This window comes from Seriola aureovittata, chromosome 9, assembly GCF_021018895.1.
Source record: "Seriola aureovittata isolate HTS-2021-v1 ecotype China chromosome 9, ASM2101889v1, whole genome shotgun sequence".
NCBI classification, from domain to species: Eukaryota; Metazoa; Chordata; class Actinopteri; order Carangiformes; family Carangidae; genus Seriola; species Seriola aureovittata.
This window is the reverse complement of record NC_079372.1, coordinates 2,007,223-2,026,460: the sequence shown is the minus strand read 5'-3', so window position 1 is coordinate 2,026,460 and position 19,238 is coordinate 2,007,223. Positions and strand designations below refer to the sequence as shown.

At 42.4% G+C, this 19,238-nt stretch overlaps 1 protein-coding gene and 1 long non-coding RNA gene across 9 annotated transcripts in view; one reads left to right on the top strand and one right to left on the bottom strand.

Annotated features, from left to right (window-relative positions):
* Positions 1 to 5,088: 5,088 nt before the first annotated feature.
* On the bottom strand, positions 5,089 to 6,789 carry LOC130174200 (uncharacterized). Its single transcript, XR_008828554.1, has 3 exons — positions 6,660 to 6,789; positions 6,315 to 6,393; positions 5,089 to 5,891 (listed from the first exon to the last, which is right to left on the bottom strand). It is a non-coding gene; the product is annotated as an uncharacterized LOC130174200 (long non-coding RNA).
* Positions 6,454 to 19,238, top strand: part of prdm16 (PR domain containing 16) — a 184,376-nt gene continuing 171,591 nt past the window's right edge. For 5 of the 8 annotated variants that reach the window (XM_056383807.1, XM_056383815.1, XM_056383808.1 and 2 more), the window contains exon 1: positions 6,454 to 6,776. In XM_056383807.1, coding sequence (XP_056239782.1) covers positions 6,740 to 6,776 — 37 coding nt within the window. In that variant the 5' untranslated portion in view covers positions 6,454 to 6,739. The remainder of the gene's footprint in view (positions 6,777 to 19,238) is intronic. The other 3 variants (XM_056383812.1, XM_056383811.1, XM_056383813.1) reach the window with 1 other exon arrangement.

Genomic DNA, 19,238 nt, shown 5'->3' with positions numbered 1-19,238 from the left:
CTTCAAAGGGCTGCTGAGGGGTGGCAGGCGGCTCTCTGGAGTCCTAACCTGCTGCCATGCCAGCCTGGTGTGAAATGGACACTTGTGGGCCCGAGCCTGTTCTATCTGTCCACAGTTGTTAATGATAACATGCCCCAGCCTCGGCACTTGATGCTGCCCACATGAGCCTCTTGTAACCTGCCAAGTTGTGTGTATGTTCTTAGTGCTAATACTTCTGCACCCGTGTTTGGTAGCTACTGCTCTCATTCTGCATAGTGGCTCTCACCAGGCAGGTTTAGCCATGGAAGTAGCCGACCACAGCAGCCTGTATTTCTGTGATTGCCAGCCTTTTTTTTTCAATGTTCAATTCATGTATTTCACCTCAAATTTAACAGAACACCTGTCAAACCTCATCCCGGCTTGTTTTACATGAAGTTTGACCACATTTTCTCAGTGACTAAAATTTATTTTATTTTAAATAAAATGAAACAGAATAAAATGTTATTAATTTCTTTATTTGAAAAGTAAACCTTGTGAGAATTCCTTCCTTTTTAGTTTCTGAATCTTTTTCTTAAATCTGGAGTCAATTTTGTTATTTTACTTTGGACTACTGATTTCCATAATTAAAGCAAACACAAATGCTACTTGTTTTTTTTTTTTTTTTTTTTTTCATTAATTAACATTTATCTGCAACACTTTGGTGTCACTAAGGTTAGGCTACATATTTAAAACAAAAAACCTGTAAGGAGCACAGGCCCAGAGGCCTTTAGGCCTGAATCATATAATGATATAGAAATATTTGGACCTTTCTGTAAATACTCTGCGTAAATAGATTTTCTCCAGTAATATGCAGCTCATACTGTTGCGGTATATGTCACTGAACTTGCATAAACTGTGTGCTCTTTGGCTGAGTTGTAAAATATGACAGGCTATTTTCCCCCTCCGCTTCAAACTAAAAGATTAACATTGTGATTCCCAGTGTCCCAGCAGACAGCTTGATTGATGACATCATATTAAGGTCATTTCTACATCGGGGTAATTTTCACTCAAGCCTCCCGGCGATATTTTAATGTGCATTTGTTTGGCGGGGTTGTCGGCTCCTCGCTCCTCTGATCTGCGGGGAAATGGATGGCGACATTAACGAGCGATTAATTAAAAGCAACAACAGTAATGATGATGGGATGGGAGGCGGTCGGGATGCTTTGCCGGTTTTTGGAGGTACACCAAATTCCAGTCAGAGTTAGTCACATTTTGCATATTTCTTTTTTACATTTTTGCAAACTGATCGTCAGCTGTGGTTTCATTTTGCTACAACCCAAAATTGTTTTTCAAACAATTAGTATTTTTCTTCGAATTCAACCACATGGTGATGTTGTTTTTTTATTTATATTCGTTGGCATTTGCCATAAGAAAATATAATCACAGATACCCTGTAATTTTCGCCGTTGCCATTAAAAACGTTCTCATTTTTATGCGAAATTAGCAAACAGTTGTCACTGAAAATAAATCAGGCGAGTTCATAAAAATATTGTTTTCATACTCGGAGGAAAAACGAAAAAGATGAAATGCATTCATTGGTTTGTGTTTTGGCCTGGTCGATCACAGGCAGTGAGTCAGCAGTGTTTTAGCTGAGCTGACAGCTGAATGCATGTTGCAGACATTACTGAACTTACACACAATTAAACACTCACATAAAGGAATTTTAACAGATATATGTTGCAAGAGATTCGAGGTGTTAATTGGTGAAGATTTATGTGTAATATTTACTAGAACTGCGACTAAATGTGCCGCCAAAAGATTCGTGTTTGTCTTTTGTATTTTGATTAAATTATTGCAACTTTTCATTTTTAATTGATTAATTTCACATCCACCAATCTGTATGATCAACCACTAACCCACAGGCAAGAGGCACGCACGCGCGCATACATATGAAACATGTATTTTAGCTTTTTTCCTTATATATATATATAGCTCTCCAGATGTGAACTGCCAGTTAGAAACTCCGCTCCGTTTGCAGGCTTCCTGCAGTGTGTATCTGTACAGTCGCTGCCCTCTAACCTCTTCATATTCCCGCTATCAGTAGCTGTGGCGCAGCGCCCGTCGGTCTCTGACAGCATGTTAACAACACTGCAAAAGGCCCCAAAGAAACGTCTTGGATTAGCGGTCAGATTTCTCATTTCCCATGGACGCACAAGGTCCTGAACCCAATTAATGGCTAATAATTACCAAGGCAACATCACTACGAGCGCTTGTGGGGACTTCATTAGAGGAGAGGAGGGAGCGGCCGCGCTGTGGAGAGCCACTCCAAACTCATACTTCAGAAAAGAAGAAAGGGGGAATTTTCTTATCGATTAGCTGCTGCGATCTTGGTGAATTTGTACTTATCGATCTGTCAGTGTGGCGGAGGTGATTGTTGTCGTGTTTATCATTTGTCTTGTCTGAGATGACAGAGCTGTGTGGGTCATCGTCCCCTCCTCATACAGGCGGTCACACCGCGTACAGTAGGGTGTGTGCTCACGCGTGCGTGCGTACGTGCGTGCACGAGCCCATGCCTCCACGCAAGTCCCAGCGCCCTGCCGCAGCTAGTTACCATGTTTACGCTCCCATTACATCGACTGTGGCAGAATTACAGTTAGCAAATTTACAATGCTCACAGCGCTCACAAAAGGGCCCGCTGCGGCTTTTTGATGTCCCCTGGCCCGCGTCATCCGCAGGCCGGACCGCGAGGTGCTCCATTTCACATATCTAATGTGCGCTGATGTTATCTGCGCCCAGCGTCTAATCCACAGACCCGGAGCCCTTTCCACCGTGGATAAAGCTTGGGTTTCAGCAGCCTGTGTGTGTGTGTGGGTGTGTGTGAGGAAGGTGGGGGGTACAGTCACCGCAGTCTGACCACACCAGTCCACAGTGTTATAAACTTCTGTACACCCCCAGCTCCCCCCTCGCTCCCCCCAGACCTTATTTATGTAAGGTTTTTCAGATGAATCTTTTGGCTGCGTTAGCATTAGCCTACATTTTGAATGAATTCAGGTAGGCCTGTGTAGCCTGTTGTCATATATAAACTGTCCTAAATTAAGGGTCAGTCATTATCTGGAAGAAACAGCCCGGCCTACAGAGGACGCAGTAATCGCTTCATCATTATGAGCTTAAGGAAACTGAACCGATTTGACGCAAATTGTGTTGTTTATACTTTGTATAAGCTGCTAAACAATTAGCCTAAACATAAATAGGCCCCGGTTCATGAGGGGCCTGTAGCTTAGTATGTTGTGAAGACATTATCTTGACACGCAAACAATGCAGTCTACAGACGGATACTAGCCATGTTGTAGCCGAGAATGTGTCCAGATCAGCTGCCAGATCGCACCGTGTCCTCTGAACGTGCTGTCAGGCTGTTGCCAGGTGAAAGAATAAAGGCAAATGAATCAAATAAATTGCAGCAGCCGAACTGAAGGACTAATTCTTTGCGTTTTATTTAACTGAATCGTGCTATTGTTTTTGTTTGTTTGTTTGTTTGTTTGTTTGCCACTTGCATCCGCCCGTCGCCAGTCTAATTAGACGGATTAATAAAACAGAGGGAACCAGTGCAGATGAGTGAACACGAGTGCAGCAGCAAAGCTCTCTCTTCCGGGGACGGGGGAAGCAGCGCTGCCTTCCTGCTCTCCGCCAGCGGCAGGACAAAAGGAAAAAAAAAAAAAAGAGACATTTCTGGAAAGCAAAACGCCAGGTTTTTCCCGCGCAGCCTTTCTTACGTTTCCACAAACCCCGTTAAAGGTCGATGTTTAAATGACGCAGAAAAGTATTCCCCCAGCGGTCCAGTGTCGGGGAGCAGCACTTTTTTACTCTGCGAGCATAACCGCAGTTAATTGCTGCTTTAAAAAGGTGTTGCACCGTGTGAAAGCATCTGTCCAACCCGATGTGCAAGAAGCATTCACAGGCCTGAACCGGCCGACGGAAATTGTTTCGACAAACGGGGGAAAATTCTGCTGAATGCCTTTTTTTTTTCCAGTTTTCCTCTGAAGCTGGAGGAAGGACGCGGTATTGATAAGGCCAATCGATTAAGACAATGGATTATTGATATTGTGTCGCCACGCTCCCACACTTCCTTCAGACACAAAGGAATAAAGTAAAAAAAATAAAATAAAAAAAAACCTTTGTACACCGCATAATTTGTTATTTGTTTATCGACCTGTTTCCTTCTTTTTGTGTGCGCCGCTTGAAAGGCAGCGGATCTCGTGTCTTTAAAATGTAACTGAGTTGAGTTTGTATTTTAATTAAATATGATTTTAGGGCTTTTCTTTTACATGGGGTTACACAGAAAAAAGTTCCAAGTATTTAATAAGGTGACCACCTCCTGACACCTCACACTCCCTATAGGTAGCCTATGAAAACATACCTACTTCACACGCTTCCGTGCACTCTGTAAAAACCTCCTCGCCTCATGATGCCAAAACCAACTCCCTAATATACAGATAATGTATGCTAATTAGTGCTGATTATTATTGATTAATGATCGCGTCATTCATTTTACTTCAACTCATGGGAAAACATCCCACGGCAATTTCAGTCCAATATAGTCTGGAGACTTGTTTGATGAACTCGAGCCTTTATTCAAATCAGTTCATGTGCATTACAATGATCAACAAGCTGCGGCTCAAGCATGAAGCAAGAAAACCAAAGAAATGTCAGGCAGGCCGAGACTTATTTACTGCGGTTTTATGCTACTGTCATGTTCAGCAAAGGCAAAAAATGCCATTGTTATTATTATTATTATAATAATTATTATTAATATTGTCATTACAATTTTTATTATTATTGTTATTTTTATTAAAATATTAGGCTAATAATAATTCTCTACGCATGGATTTGAAAGTGTCCCATAAAAGTGCGGTGTGATTGGTGTGCAGAGAGTTGATGCCGCTCCTCCCAGCAGACTGCAGTTGCTCCATCACCACCGATCTTTAATAGGCTTCAACATAGAGACGCCTTTATTCAGCCAAACTAGACAGAAACCATTCCCATATGACATGTAGGCTGAAGGCCCAGGCACCATGGCGACCAGCCTGCCGCCATCAATCTGCCTGGACTTTATTAAGCTGCTTTTTAAAAATATAAATAAATAAATAAATACAAATACATTTACTATCCACTGCTTCTAAAGCCTCGTTTGGCTTCTTCTTCTTTTTTTTTTTTTTTTTAGAGGCCTACATTATTATGTTTCGGCCGATAACAACAAAAAATGCACAGCGTTGATTTTATCAGTATAATATCATATAATTAATGATTTTTAGCCAAAAAATTGCCAAACAATAATAATATCAATATTAACAATAATAATAATAATGATAATAATAATAATAATAATAATAATAATAAATAATAAGTTTCATACCAACCAAATACATCACAAATTTAAAACCATGCAAATTAATTTTTTTTTAAAAATGAATAAATTGTATAATAAAAGATTGCCTATTTTTCCTTGTATAAATACAGTAAATGGCCTACAATCCAACTTCAATATTAACACACAAGTAAAAAAAAATAATGCTTCAGAATCATGTGTTTGTGTTTGAATAGATACATATTTCGTAAATAGAAATCTAAAAATTACCTTGTAGTCCTTCAGCCTGCATCAGACTGCTGGATGCATGGACTAATCTAAAGGCGTCCCCTCCTGCCTGCAGCAAACAAACAAACAGGTGCAAGGCAAAAGTCAGACTCACAAAGTCTGCAGCCTCTCCACCTTTAGTTCAGGTGATCTGCGCTCAACTTTAAGCGCCAACAGTGAACACAAACACTCTTCCAAGAAATAAGTGCTACAAATACGACTGTTACAAATGTGAACTTCTCCCCGGTGCAGCGCTGGTGGAGGATCCGGGCATGTGTCAAACAGCTGCTGGCCGCTGCTTGTCCTGAGGGCAACAAGGTTTACACACACACACACACACACACACACACACACACACACACACACACACACACACACACACACACACACACACACACACACACACACACACAACCCTGTATAGCACAACTCCAATCGAGCCTTGCACCTATATTTACGCCTGCATGTAAATTAATGAAGTTAAAAATAACCTCTGAAATTTGAGCACTTTTTGGCACAGAACATGAGATATGAGCTGCATCAACAGCCTAAATACAAAGTCTATGTTAATCTGCAAATTCACAAAGAATATTATTTTAACATTTTATGGCAGAATATAAACATGAGAAAATTACATAATAATAATAATAATAATTATTATTATAATAATAATTATAACAATAAGTTACATTTTCATTGTTATAATGCGACCTTGACCTCACCATACCTCTGTGTCCACCGCCGGTTGGAGAAAACCAAGTTGTCGCTGTTAAAGGGGTAAAAATCCAAGAAGGTGCTGGCAGGAGCTGAATGGGGCGGGTGGGGGAGGGGGCGGGGGGGGGGGTGTAGGGGTGAGGAGGGTGAGGGTGGTAAGGGGGGAGGGAGGGAAGGTGAGATGGTGAGGAGAGAGCAGGAGGAGGAGGAAGAGGAGGAGGGGAAGAGATAAGTGATCTAAAGGGGAGACGATAGGACAAAAAAGTGATGATGATGAATACATTGGAAAGTTTTTTGGCCCCGGCGAGGGTGTCAGATTGAATGGCCTGTGCGCATGTGCGAAGGTGTCCAAACTGACAATGCTGGTGAGATGAAGATAGTGTTGTTGCTGCTTCTGGGCTCACGGAGGACGACGAGAGGAATCTACAAGCCGACAAGATGAGATCCAAGGCGAGGGCGAGAAAACTGGCCAAAAGTAGGTCTTCATTTTAACCCTTCTTATCGCTTTCAGCCGCCGGCTCCAAACTCCCGGGTCTGTAGATGTCCAATGTGTCCTTGTCATTTGTCATATCCTTAAAAGAGGAGGGGGCGACTCTTTGTCCAGAGATAACTTTTCTGCTGAAAATGTGTCCCGGCGGCTGAGCCTCGTTTCCCCGCATGCTGCGGTCTTGGCTTCGTTGGTTCCCAGTGTCAGAAAGTTTCATGTGTGATGAGAAACGCCGCTGGTGCTTTCGTTGATCTCACTTCTATAAAGAGAGAAACATTACCGTCCCCATCTGAGCTCCATCTTGTTATTTGCTCTTTTCGCTTGTCGGAGGTTCAGTGCGAGGCGCGGATTCGTTTCCCGAAACTTACCAAGAAAGTTGTCGAAATGGATAGTAACTTTTTTTTTTTTTAGTGCCGTTCCAAGTCTTGTGAAATAATATTCCCGGCTTTTGAAATAGTGGGCGCTGTGGCACTGCTCTGCTGCTGCGAGCTGCTGCTGCACAGCTCACACCGAGCTGAGCGCACTCCGCCACTCGCCTGCAAACGGAGACGCCAGAAGTGAATTTAGACAGAAAGAGCAATATTTTCATGCTGATTTTTTTTTTTCTTTAGTCGATGCTGCTTGCACCGCAGAAGATATCGCTGCATACGGCAACTTAGTCCAGTCCCTGGGCCCTCAGACTGCTGCAGACTGGTTCCTCCTCCAGGGAATGCCAATCAATAATGCGTCTTGTGCAAGAAAGCGCCCATACTACTACTTAGTGGACTGCTGCTCGCGTCACACGGAAAATTCATGTATTCAGTTTTGTGAACATGAGCACTTTGTTGTTGCGAATGGAGCATGTTTATTGTTTGACATTTGTTCATTGTTGGTGGGTAGATTTATGAATCGCGTTTATTTACAGCGTCTTTTTTTTTTTTTTTTTATTCCTGCATGAATGCACTTTGTTTTCTGCGGCCAGTAATGTGGGTCAATCTGCTGTTTTATCCACGATTCATTTGTGAGACGATTGTTGAACAACATAACATTTCTGCAGGCCTGTTGGCATTTGCTCTTGTAATGTTTGTTATATTTTATCCACAGTCAGTTTCGATTTGTAGTTTTGTGAAAATGCAGAGCTAAAACACAGCACACATTTAACCCTGTATTTAGTTTTTAGAGGAAGCCTAGCTTATTAAAAATATTCCATTATTTTAAAATAGTATAACTGTTATTGTTTCTGTGCTGGACTTAATTCCATGTTTACAGGCCTTTAAAAACTTTGTAACTTTGCCAAAGCCACTGGCCCCTTCATTCAACGTGAACCTCGATCTTAATATTAGACATTAAAAATATTTATATTTACATTCCAAATCTTTAGAGAAATACATTTTTTTGTGCACAGGTTTTCAATCCAACCTGAAACGTGCTTATTTGAAATGAGCCTGCACTTCTCACAATACGTTTTTCAAAAGGCGAACTATTCCATCTAGGATTATTATTACACTTTCAGTGAGGGTTTCAGCGCTGCTGCGTTCAGACACATGATAATAACAATAAAAAGAATAACCAACACAGTTCACTATTTGTTTTTTGTTTTGTTTTTTGCAGTCATGTTTTTCTTGTTACTCTTGCATGTTCTCCATGTTTGGTGCACAGGGATCAACTTTAAGACAAAGAAAGAAAGGGAAAGAAAAAAAATAAAGAAAAGGGACGAAAAGCAAAAACGCTAATTGGGCTACTTTGTGAAAATACTTAAACATGTCGAGGATCCTGCCTCTCGCCAGTAATTGCACTTGGTCTTGATCTCTAAACAGCCTTGATAGTCTGTTGATCCGGGTGCTAATGAACACAAATACCTGGCTTTGTGGCACTCTCACATCGGACCAGTGGAAGTCTCTGCAGCCCAGAGGCCTCAGATCTGTTGTGTTGCAGCGGTAGGAGAGAAAAAAAAAACAGAGCAGCCATGAAAAATATCTTGTTCTTCTTAACATTCAAAACATGCAGGCCCACAACTTTTGAATGCAACGCGTGGGAATATATTCCACTCTCGCCTTTTCCCCCCTTTCTCTGCCGATTAGGCAAAATAGCCTCCTCTCTCCTGTAGCTGAGTACAGCAGGCCCAGAGCAATATCCAGGAGCTGCTTTATCATTTTATTATTAACCTTCGTCTATGGGCCTGTGTCCTCTTCTCGGCAGATTGCACACGTGGACTGCACGTTAAGACCATGACACTGTAAAAACGTGTGACTCCACAGCACTTCACGTAGAGAATGAATATGCTTGTGTTTAATAGGGGCTCGCATTGATTAGTACATGCAGCCTTTCTGGTTTATTTACACAGGCTGAGGCTTTGGGGTCAGGATTAAGTGAGTGTTAGTGTGTTTGGATGATAATGTGATATCGCCCTCACAAGTGGACTTTTTTTTCTTTCTTTCTTTCTTTCTTTTTTTTTTTTAAAGAATGATCACATTCTTGCTCTCTTCCTCACAGTTCTTTTTTTGTTATTGAATTTATTATTAGGGTGAATAATTTAATTTCAGATCAAAGGCTACACGTCGTATTGTTTTCCATTATACTTAATTTTAACTTGACCAGTGGATTTAAATGTCAAATATTTCCCTGATTTTTTTTAAATGAGTGAAGAAATCATTTGGCTCATTGGAGCCCTGACACCACATGTCATTTCATCGACGATAACGGCATTGATATGAGAATCGATAGGTGCAGTGCTGCAGAGATTATTGCAGCAAAGCGACAATGAAATAGCTTTTTGCACCTGAAAGTTCATTTCATTTCCTCACATTGACGATGTTTTCCATAATTGACGTGTGTGTGTGTGTGTGTGTGTGTGTGTGTGTGTTTGTGATTGATTGTCTGTGTGCGAAAAGTTTGACACCTTGCGGCTGTTTTTATTGTAGGATTCTGCTGGGCCCATATGTAGCTTTAAATTGGCTTTAGATCAATTAAGACTTCCGGTTGAGAGAGTGTAGATTTTTTTTCCCCCATGGTATTTTTCACCGTACAGGTGAGACACACACACACACACACACACACACTGCTCTCTCCTGCACGCTTGCGACAGAGCAAAAAGCTCTCCAATGAAACCCAAAGAAACGTAATTCAAACAGAAAGATGTGAGAGCTTTCCACACGTGCGGAGAAACTGGTAGGAGTTAAATCCGGTCTGATTCTAACCTCAACTTAACACACAGGATTGATTTTGTAAACCTGTTTAGTTACTGGGCCGTCTGCGTTATCAAGTCAATAAAATGAAAGGTAGCGCCACGCGCTTTTTTTTTTTACGACCAGTTCCTTTCTTGTTTTTTCTGTTTTGTTTTTTTTTTTTTTTTGCTGATTTTGCACAAAATGAACCCACACCACCACTGCCCACCCCACGCCCCCCAGCCTCCCCCCACCTCTCTGAACAAATGAACACAATTTATGACAATTTTCCTCTCATGCACCCTTCCCTGTCTCTCTCCCTTTTTGGCCTATATATACCAATTGCCAGATATTCTATTGATCTCTGTGTCAAAGGCCATTATTAGATGGACTCCCAGTCATGAACTTGGCCTGGCTCAACAGCTTCTGATGTTTTGACAGAAGTAATAAAACCCAACCCATAACACTTTAAAACCAACAATGGTAGCTATGTTGAACTTCTGGCTAAACGCTCAGGGTCTCGTGCAGGCTCCCATATATTACTGCTATGCAGCTGTAATGTGTGTCAGATAGCACTCCTTCATGTTCACAGATTAGAGCCCGAACATAAAAATGATAGGATCATCAAATGAAGAGGAAATGTAACGTATGGTTCACTGGCTGATTGTTGTGCCTTTATGAAACTGTAAGTCTCACAGTTTTAGTTGGGTTTATTTTGAAATTAGAGCATCAGTGAACCCATGAAGACAATAGAAATCCACAGAAATCTTGTTGATGAATCTTACTTTGATAGTTTTCAAAAACATTTTTGTGTTGTTAATTGATGAAGGCTAATGATTAGCTGTGCAGTTCCTTTAGACACCAAGCCATTTTTTTTTTAAATTCTGTTTTAATTTCAATTTCAGTGTGGCTGAATGCATAATTAAAATACCAGTGAAATATTTCTTTTATTGTTGTAGACCGTTCAAAGATAAAAAAAAAAACAGCATGGGAAACCCGAGACTCTTGTGGTTCCATGGATACCATTTGCATTCATGTGTGATGATGTGAATGATCTTTGCAGCTCTCCGAATCAAGCAACACCAGTTTTACAGTTTTATTATTTAATTGCAGCACCCAAAAACCCCAAGCAATTCAGACAATGTCAGACTGTGTATGTTGGTTTTGTGCAGTGGTGTTTTTAGTTTTTCCACTTTCCGCAAATATTGTTCAACATCGTATTATGAGACAACCTGCTTTGCAGTGATTTGTAAAATCAAGTTTGTGATACAGAATCACTTCATTTACTTTGTTTTTCATGGTACTGGCAATTTTGATCTGATTTTAGGATCATTTGTGTCAATTTTTGATGGATTGAAAAATTATGTAGCCTAACTAATTGCATCAGTTTACATTTGGCATGGCCACATATGCTGCATAAGTACTTGATTATGGAAGTTTGTTGGATGTGAGTTCCTCATCCCGGCATATGCACATGTATAGGACACACTTCAGTGTGTGTTGCCAGCAGTGAGGCTCGTGCTCCTCTTTCCATATTTCTTTCTACGGTTGGTTCCTCATCTTTGTGTGTTCAGTAAAATATCTTTGTCCTGTATACATAAGGCAGCTGTAGTCTCTGAACGAACTGCATGTTATCTTATGTGAGCAAGTTACTTTTTCTGCCATGACACCCAAAATGTTAAGGCACTTTTATTTGTAATAGCCATAAATTTGCCTGTTTGTAACATATTCATTTGTCGGAGGGGAAGTAACTTTGGTTAAGGTTAGGGTAAGGTTTCAGTCATTATTATGGTTAGTTCAATGTCAAGCCACTGTCTGTGTCAGTAACATATGGTCCACATTTGGTTCACATAATATGGTACAAATAAAGATGCATTGCCTTTTGTAACCATATCTTCAAATTTGCTGTGAGAGCAGACTCTTGAAAAATGTTCTTTCCAGTAAAGTATTCCTATTACCCTGAAATGTGGAGGACAGTGTAGTCTGAAGTCTCACTTCTGCTTACTAGTCCTAAATCTTTGAAATGGTCAGCCAATAAAGAAAACTTTCATGATCTCTTCCACCTGTGCAGGGAATAAACTGAAGAAAGACTTAAAATTTAAGGAACTTGTTACTCTATGAATTACTGGAGCTCTAAAGCTGTAAAGAGGGAAGATTAATTTACTGGAGGATAGTTCAACTGATATATTACAACTGTTTGTTTAAATAGTCTGTTTTATGACTGCTCCACTGACAAATTTTTTAATGTTTTCTTTCTAACTACAGTATGACTCCCTCTCTTCCTCTCTGACCACTGTGAGTTCAATGCTTTTATTATTCAGACAGTTACTGTTGTAAACGTTCTGCCCCTTTTGCCCAAATATCCCTCGGAAAAGAGAGAGTCTAACCCGGTAGAGTGCAGGTGCCATAAAATCTAAAAAACTTTGAGAAATGTGGCTGTTGGAATTACTCCTGAACGGAGCCTATAAACTACAGAAATCATTATATATGTCATTCAGCTGTTTCGTCCTCAGTGCCTGTTTGTCTGTGATATCTTTTGGTCTCACATCAACCTCAAAATATATTTTTTATTCTAATTTTATCACTTCAAATGAAAATGTAATGATAAACACGGGAAAGTTGGATGGCCACACATTTGACATTTATGTGCTCATGGAGTAATCCAGAGTCCGCACTGTGTTGGTTTCATTAATTAAATGCCCAACACAGTCATATTCAAGACAGTTACAGTATCTCACTGCATAGAGGAGACAGAAGGGAAGACGGAGCTTTGGCTGAAGAAATGACTGAGCTGAACGTTGAATGTTAAATCTTTGAAACATTCGACTGATTTCACAGTTCCCTCCTTTGCAGTGATACATGCGTGCACATTTAGAAACCACACATACTTGGAACCTGGATGGACATACACACACACACACACACACACACACACACACACACACACACACACACACACACACACACACACACACACACACACACCTTAGCAGTGACAGATTTTTGGGCATTGGTATGATTTAACCCCAATCAATCACAGACTAGAAAGGTTGAGTGTAAATGTCATCCAAACAGCAGGAGCTGGCACTGTTGGCTGGCTAAGTGTGTGTGTGTGTGTGTGTGTGTGTGTGTGTGTGTGTGTGTGTTTATGTACCATTTTGTGCAGTTGTTGGAGGTCCTGTCACTGTTCCGAGCTTTGACCTTGGCCAAGTCTGGCACAGCAATGGGTGGGCACATCTTACACCTGGACACACGTAGACACACACACACACACACACACACACACACACACACACACGTTTCAGCCCCATGCTTCCTGCCTGGTCTCATGCTGGCTAAGTCAAATTTTGAGTTGACATACAAATACCATTGCATTAAGCTCTTGCACATGGCTCTAAATCCCATTCATTCCATTGATACGTTGACCTCACATTATCCAGTTGGCAAATATGCCTCTTTCCCGCCTTGCACCATGACCTCATCGGCCATGTTTGTAAAAACACGGCAATCTCCCAATCATTTAGCAACGGAGACCGTGGTATGCCTGAGAGAGTTTAAGATATATCCCCGATGTTTTCTTTTTTAGCAGCCCCCTGTTTTTCGTCTTTCCTCGTACCCGTTTTCACCCTGCAGATGGGGGCAGGGTCTTGTTTAAAAATAGCCGAGCAGCGTTCGAAGAGCGGTATGTGTTGGCGAAAAGGGGGTTCAAAAAATGAAAAGTCATTACACTGCAGTTAAATGCATTTTGTCTTGACCTGTGGCTGCTTATCGAGTTACGTCTCACCACTGCTGGGCCGTGTCTGGAAGATTCCATCCAGCTTCTCAGGGCTAAGAATACACCACGGCTGCTGGAGTCGTCCCATACCTCATCTTTACTTCTTGAGTATGCTGATTAATGCTAAATGATTATCTCTCTGTGTGTCTGGTGTGATTGTGCACCACCCGCTGTTAAACAGTGTGTGTTGTTTGCAAAACAAGGGGCAAATGTGTCGAGTCCCTAATTAGCCTGCTTAAGCAGCCCTCATGATTCCCCCTTGCATTGTGATATCCCAAGGATTGCTCAGCATTGTGACTAGTCTTATCTGGGTCTAATCCCGATTTGTTTGGTATTAGCCTGTTCGCTTTCTCCCTCTCTCTCAGTCTTTCTTTTAATTTCTTCATCTGTCCTTATCCTGCTCCGTTCATTTTATCCATTCCCGAACTTCCTGTCCTTTATGTTGTCCTCGCTTTCATTTACGCAATGTTCTCTCTTTTCTGTGCAGGAAGACTTTGTATGTTGGTGTGAAGACACATTTCTGGGAATTACGACGGGCTGGACAATAATTTTTAGTAATATTGTTCATCAGTATTTTTCAGATGAAACATATTTTGATGATATGATGTCATCATGATATGATATAGTCACGTCATTTACAGATTTCTGTTGTGCAAATGAATGAGTCTGAGGAAGTTGTACTTAAAAATGTGCAAAGTTTTGTACAGAGTTTGGTCTCATGGAATGCACTGCAGACAACTGCTTTATCATGATATATACCCTTAATATTCCTATTCATGTGACCCAGCTGTGAAATTAGCCAATGCAGTGATCCAGCCTTTTCATCAAATGCACGTACATTTTAAAATCAAGGTGACACAAGGCCAACACAAGGTGTTTACAACTAGCAAGCATAACTTTGCAATAAGTAACCATAGAAACCATTTTTTGTAGCAGCAGAGAATTGCATGTTTTTATTGATATGGTGAAATGTTACATTTAATTAATTCTCAGTGAATAGCACAGAAGAAAAATATTTCCTTTTGTTATTCTTCTTCTGTAGTTGTTTCACAAATTGTAGCTCATCTCCCCACACACACACACACACACACACACACACCCCCTTCACTCCCAGTCCAAATCTGGCACTGCTGATGACGGCTCATCCTGTCCAGATATGATAAGCAGACAAACTGCTCTGTCCCCTGGGCTGTTTGTCTGCCTGTCTCCGACACAGACAGTGGTGTATGGAGGCGGTGTGGCTCTAAACTCCCCCTGCCTGCCTTCCCTTTCATCAGACCGCCAGTTCAAAGTCTTGGCTCCATCTTCTCTTCTATCTCTCCCATTCCTCCCTCCCACTCCTCCCTCCTCCTCACCATCCTTCTCACAGTGTTTCGTCATTACCGCAAAGATGGGCACGCAGTGTCTCATTAAAGCGGATTAGAGACATCTCCACGTCTCACAGGGGCCAAGCGGGACATTTCTCTTCTCTAGTCACCCCCACCCCAACCCCCCCACCCCCCCCACCCTTTTCTCTCAGAGATCAGGTTCTTTGATTTGGCCAGATAAAGACCTCTTTCATGTCGGTGGGGACGGTTAGCGATTACACTGTCAGACCCATCGTTTTGGTGAGTTTGACAAATTTGCCGTGCTGGGTGGGGCGGGTGTGGGGATTGTACTGGGGGGTGGGGGGGTGGGGGGGTGTACAAGGAGATTCACAGTAATTGAGCTGTCATTATTCAGTGACCCTGCCAGGCGCTAGTGCGTAGGGCTCACCAGTTCTCTATTTGTTTAATACTTGGCTAACTTTCTTTGTGAGTATGATGGATAGAGAGAGAAGGAGGGAGAGGGGGAGAGAGTGGAAGCGGGGTACCGGTCCCCAGATGAATGCCTCTGCTTATTTGACCACCTCTCTTGAGTGCTGCTGTCCATGAAAATTGGCTCCACTACATCCCCGCAGTAAGTTTCTTTTCTCACTCAGCTCCTCCTGGTGCAACACAATTAGGCCCATATCACCGGCTGCCATTTATTTTCATTCAAAATGAAAACTGGTGGCATGTTGATTACTGAACTCCCCAGAGACAAAGGGCCACTATTGGTGTGGTTTAATTTCATTAAGTAGAGTGTGGTGCACGGGATAAATATATTAAGAGCTCCCTCTCATTGCAGGCCCTGCGTTTACCTCAGCCACTCTGTATGCTAAACAAATCCTTTGTGATGCAGTTGTTGAATTGGAGCAAATCTCCTAAAATGGTTGGTGGATGAAACGGTTAAAATCAGCCACATTTTCATGAAATCTTTGGATGTGTTTTTAACTGCTGTTTCCTGTTTGCTCTGGTAATCTTTGTGAAGTGCCCATTGAAAAACAAATACATATTCTCAACGTGTTTTTTTTTTTTTTTTTTTTTTTAATTAATCAGCCGATGCTGAAGGTGCTGAATTTTGTCATGTTGAATTCATTTTTTAAAGTACCTTTTAACAAATAGATGTACAGCCACTCTCATTCGGTGGTTACTGACTGTGGACTGTGTGTCTGAGATGTGGCTGAGTAAGAGGCTGTCTGCTTTGAGCGAGGGAGAGGGAGGAAAGTCTTTTCCTGGCAGGATACTGTGACTGTATTAGTCCAGAGATTTTGATGAAGGAAATAAGAGCCGTCCTCGTTAACCTGGAGTCATATTGGTTGTGAAGTGATGAGTAGGGTGGAATGTGTGTGTGTAACCATTCATGAGAGTGTGTGCACACTTGTATGCGTGTGTGTAGGTGTTGGAGGGGTCTTGGCTAAAACATTTCAAGATGGCCCATTAGCTGGCGTAGGCCCGTCCCCTCCCGACACTAGGATTCCTCTGTGCTGACCCCCTCTCCTCCAACCCTCCACCTCTCAGCCCCTCTGTCCCAGAGGCCCCCATCCTCATCCTGCCAAGTGTACGGTTCCAAAGTAACGATGAAGCTGCCTGCGTGTGAAAATATTGAATTGCAAAAACATCCCTGGGTGAGAGGGTGTGTGAATGGAGCTTTCAGCGCTGGGCCCGACCCGGGCCCTGCGCTACTGACTGACGGACAACAAATGGCATTTTGTGTCCAGAGAGAGAGAAAGAGGGGACAGAGAGAGGAAGGAGAAAAGAAAGGAAGAGGAGATACACACTGAGAGGGGGGAGTGAGGGTCTTGAGGTTTTTCAAGCCTCTTCAGTCAGGGGCCCTATATGCAGGTCTGAAATGCCTTATCACATGACCTGTCTGACCTTTGGCCCCCACTCGGCTAAGGCTGTCAGGCTGCTCTTCAACGGGGAACACAAAGCCTTACAGCCTCAAAGGCCACAATCCACCCCACCCCCCCACCCCCCCCCCACCGCTTGTGTAGCCGTACTGCAAAGGTAATAGGTAAAAGTAATGTCAATGACCTCCACTTTCCTCCACTCTGCAGGAGGGCAAAACTCTTAAGATTCCCTGATAATGTCAAAGGCAGAGAGTGGCCATTTTGGCTTCTTATCCACTGCCTCTATTTAGCGCCCATGAGATGAAGTGAAGAGCATACTGAACTACCACTTTGTGGCAAATCCATTCTTTGGTTTGAAGAGTCATTTCATATTTTCATGCCTCAAAAACCGACAGGGACCAGGAAGGAAAACGATAGAAATGATTAAAAATAACATGGTATTGTTTTCTGTTGTTGTGCACTGGGAATATAGTTGTGTAACTCAGCTCTGGCTCTCAGTGTTATCTCAGTGTGTGTGTGGGGGACATTAGTGAATTTCTGATGTCTCAGAAGACTGACTGGGTCACAGTATGACCGTAACCTCCTGTCTCGCTTTGCAACCCACACACTGGCATCTCTCTCTCTCTCTGTCTCTCTCCTGACCAGTCCAGGATTCTTTCTTCTCTTCTCTCTTTCCCCTCCTTCTCTGGAACACTGGAGTTTCTCTCTCTCTCCGGTCTCCTTTGAAAAGATGCGGCGTCTTTGTCCGGCCTGATAAAGGATGCCATAGTTCCCCTTTTCCCCTTCTTTGTGGCCCGGGGCTGGCGGCTCCTGTAGAAGTGCAAATGGTATCCTCTCGGAGGGGCTATCCCCGCAGGCCCTGGAGGGCCCTCTCTCTCCTCCAGGCTTGGCTAATTACCACCCCCCCGCCACCACCACCACCACCACCCGTTCCCCAACACACACACACACACACACACACACACATAGCCCCCACCGGCTCCCTGGTCCCTGGAACCATGGACGGCACATTCCCACAACCAGCACCTGGCCTTCTTTTCTCCTGGCCTGCTTTGATGGCTGACACCCCAGCCTACCCCTCCCTCCTTCCTCATCCTCTTCTTCTCTCTGCCCCAATACCTCATCTCTCTTTCTCTCCCTCCCTTTAACTTCTCCCTCTCTCACTTCTCTCTCTCTCACTGACTCTCATTAATAGAGGTTTTAAATTGCTTTCTGACCCTGACAAACTACTCTCGTTGAAAAGGGATATGTCGAAGAGGGAGGGCAGCGGATGTGGGGTGGGATGGTGGGGGCGGTGGGGGGGAGTGGGGATTGGGGGGTAAATTTGTTATGCGTTTATGTATCTATAGTCCATTATATATTTTGTCAGATTGTCTAAGTGTGCCTAAGAAGCACCCAACCTGTCCCATAGCCCAACTGCCCCCCAGAGGAGACAGGATATGGTATTTTGAAAAAGGAGAGAAAAGCACAGTGAGTGTAAAAATCTAGTTCTCACCCAACACAACTACTTGTTTCAAATGTTGTTAAAACAAGAACATAAAGGTGGTTTTCTATTACCTTAAAATATTTCATCTTGCAGAATTAAAATGGGACACAGATAAAAACTGGTGGCTCATTTACAGTATTCCTCTTTTCCATGTCAAATAAACGAGTAAAGTAAATAATATACAAATAAAATAAAACACACCTTTCTAGCATTGATTCCTTCACCAAGATGGAGAGTTAGTTTGCAATAGGCTTTGCTTAAAAGGGTTTAAAAATGATATTGCACATAGAGGTCTGTGGTTTCTAAAACTTGACCAGTGGTTGATTCAGATTAAGTTGACTTTATTGCAAGACACACACACACACACACACACACACACACACACACACACACACACAAACACATTTCTAATTTAGTTGCATATTTGCGTTCTACTAGCCGTAGGCCTAATCAATAACCTGCCCCAGTGGATTCGACCAATTCATAGCTGGCCTTTGTGCAGTCGAGCGATCCCAGCGAGGGCATTTGGACAGCTTTCTGAGGAAAACAAATAGCTCTATTACGAGCTCGCGTCTCTGTGATGCTCAGTGTCCCAAAGGCAAAGTGCTTGGCCTGTATTAATTGTACATTCTCCGCACAGGAAAAGGATGGGTTTTCAGTATAACACGGGTTCACCTGGCAGAGTCCAGAATGAACAGTGCTCTGCAAATACTGTATAGGAAATTATCATTTTTGTTGAAAAGCAGTAATGACAATAAGTTACACCAACAAATCGGCCCAAAAACAGCATGCTTATTTTTCCTTTTTTTTTTTTTTTTTTTAGGAGAAGAGTGTTGTTCACTGGGCTAATTGT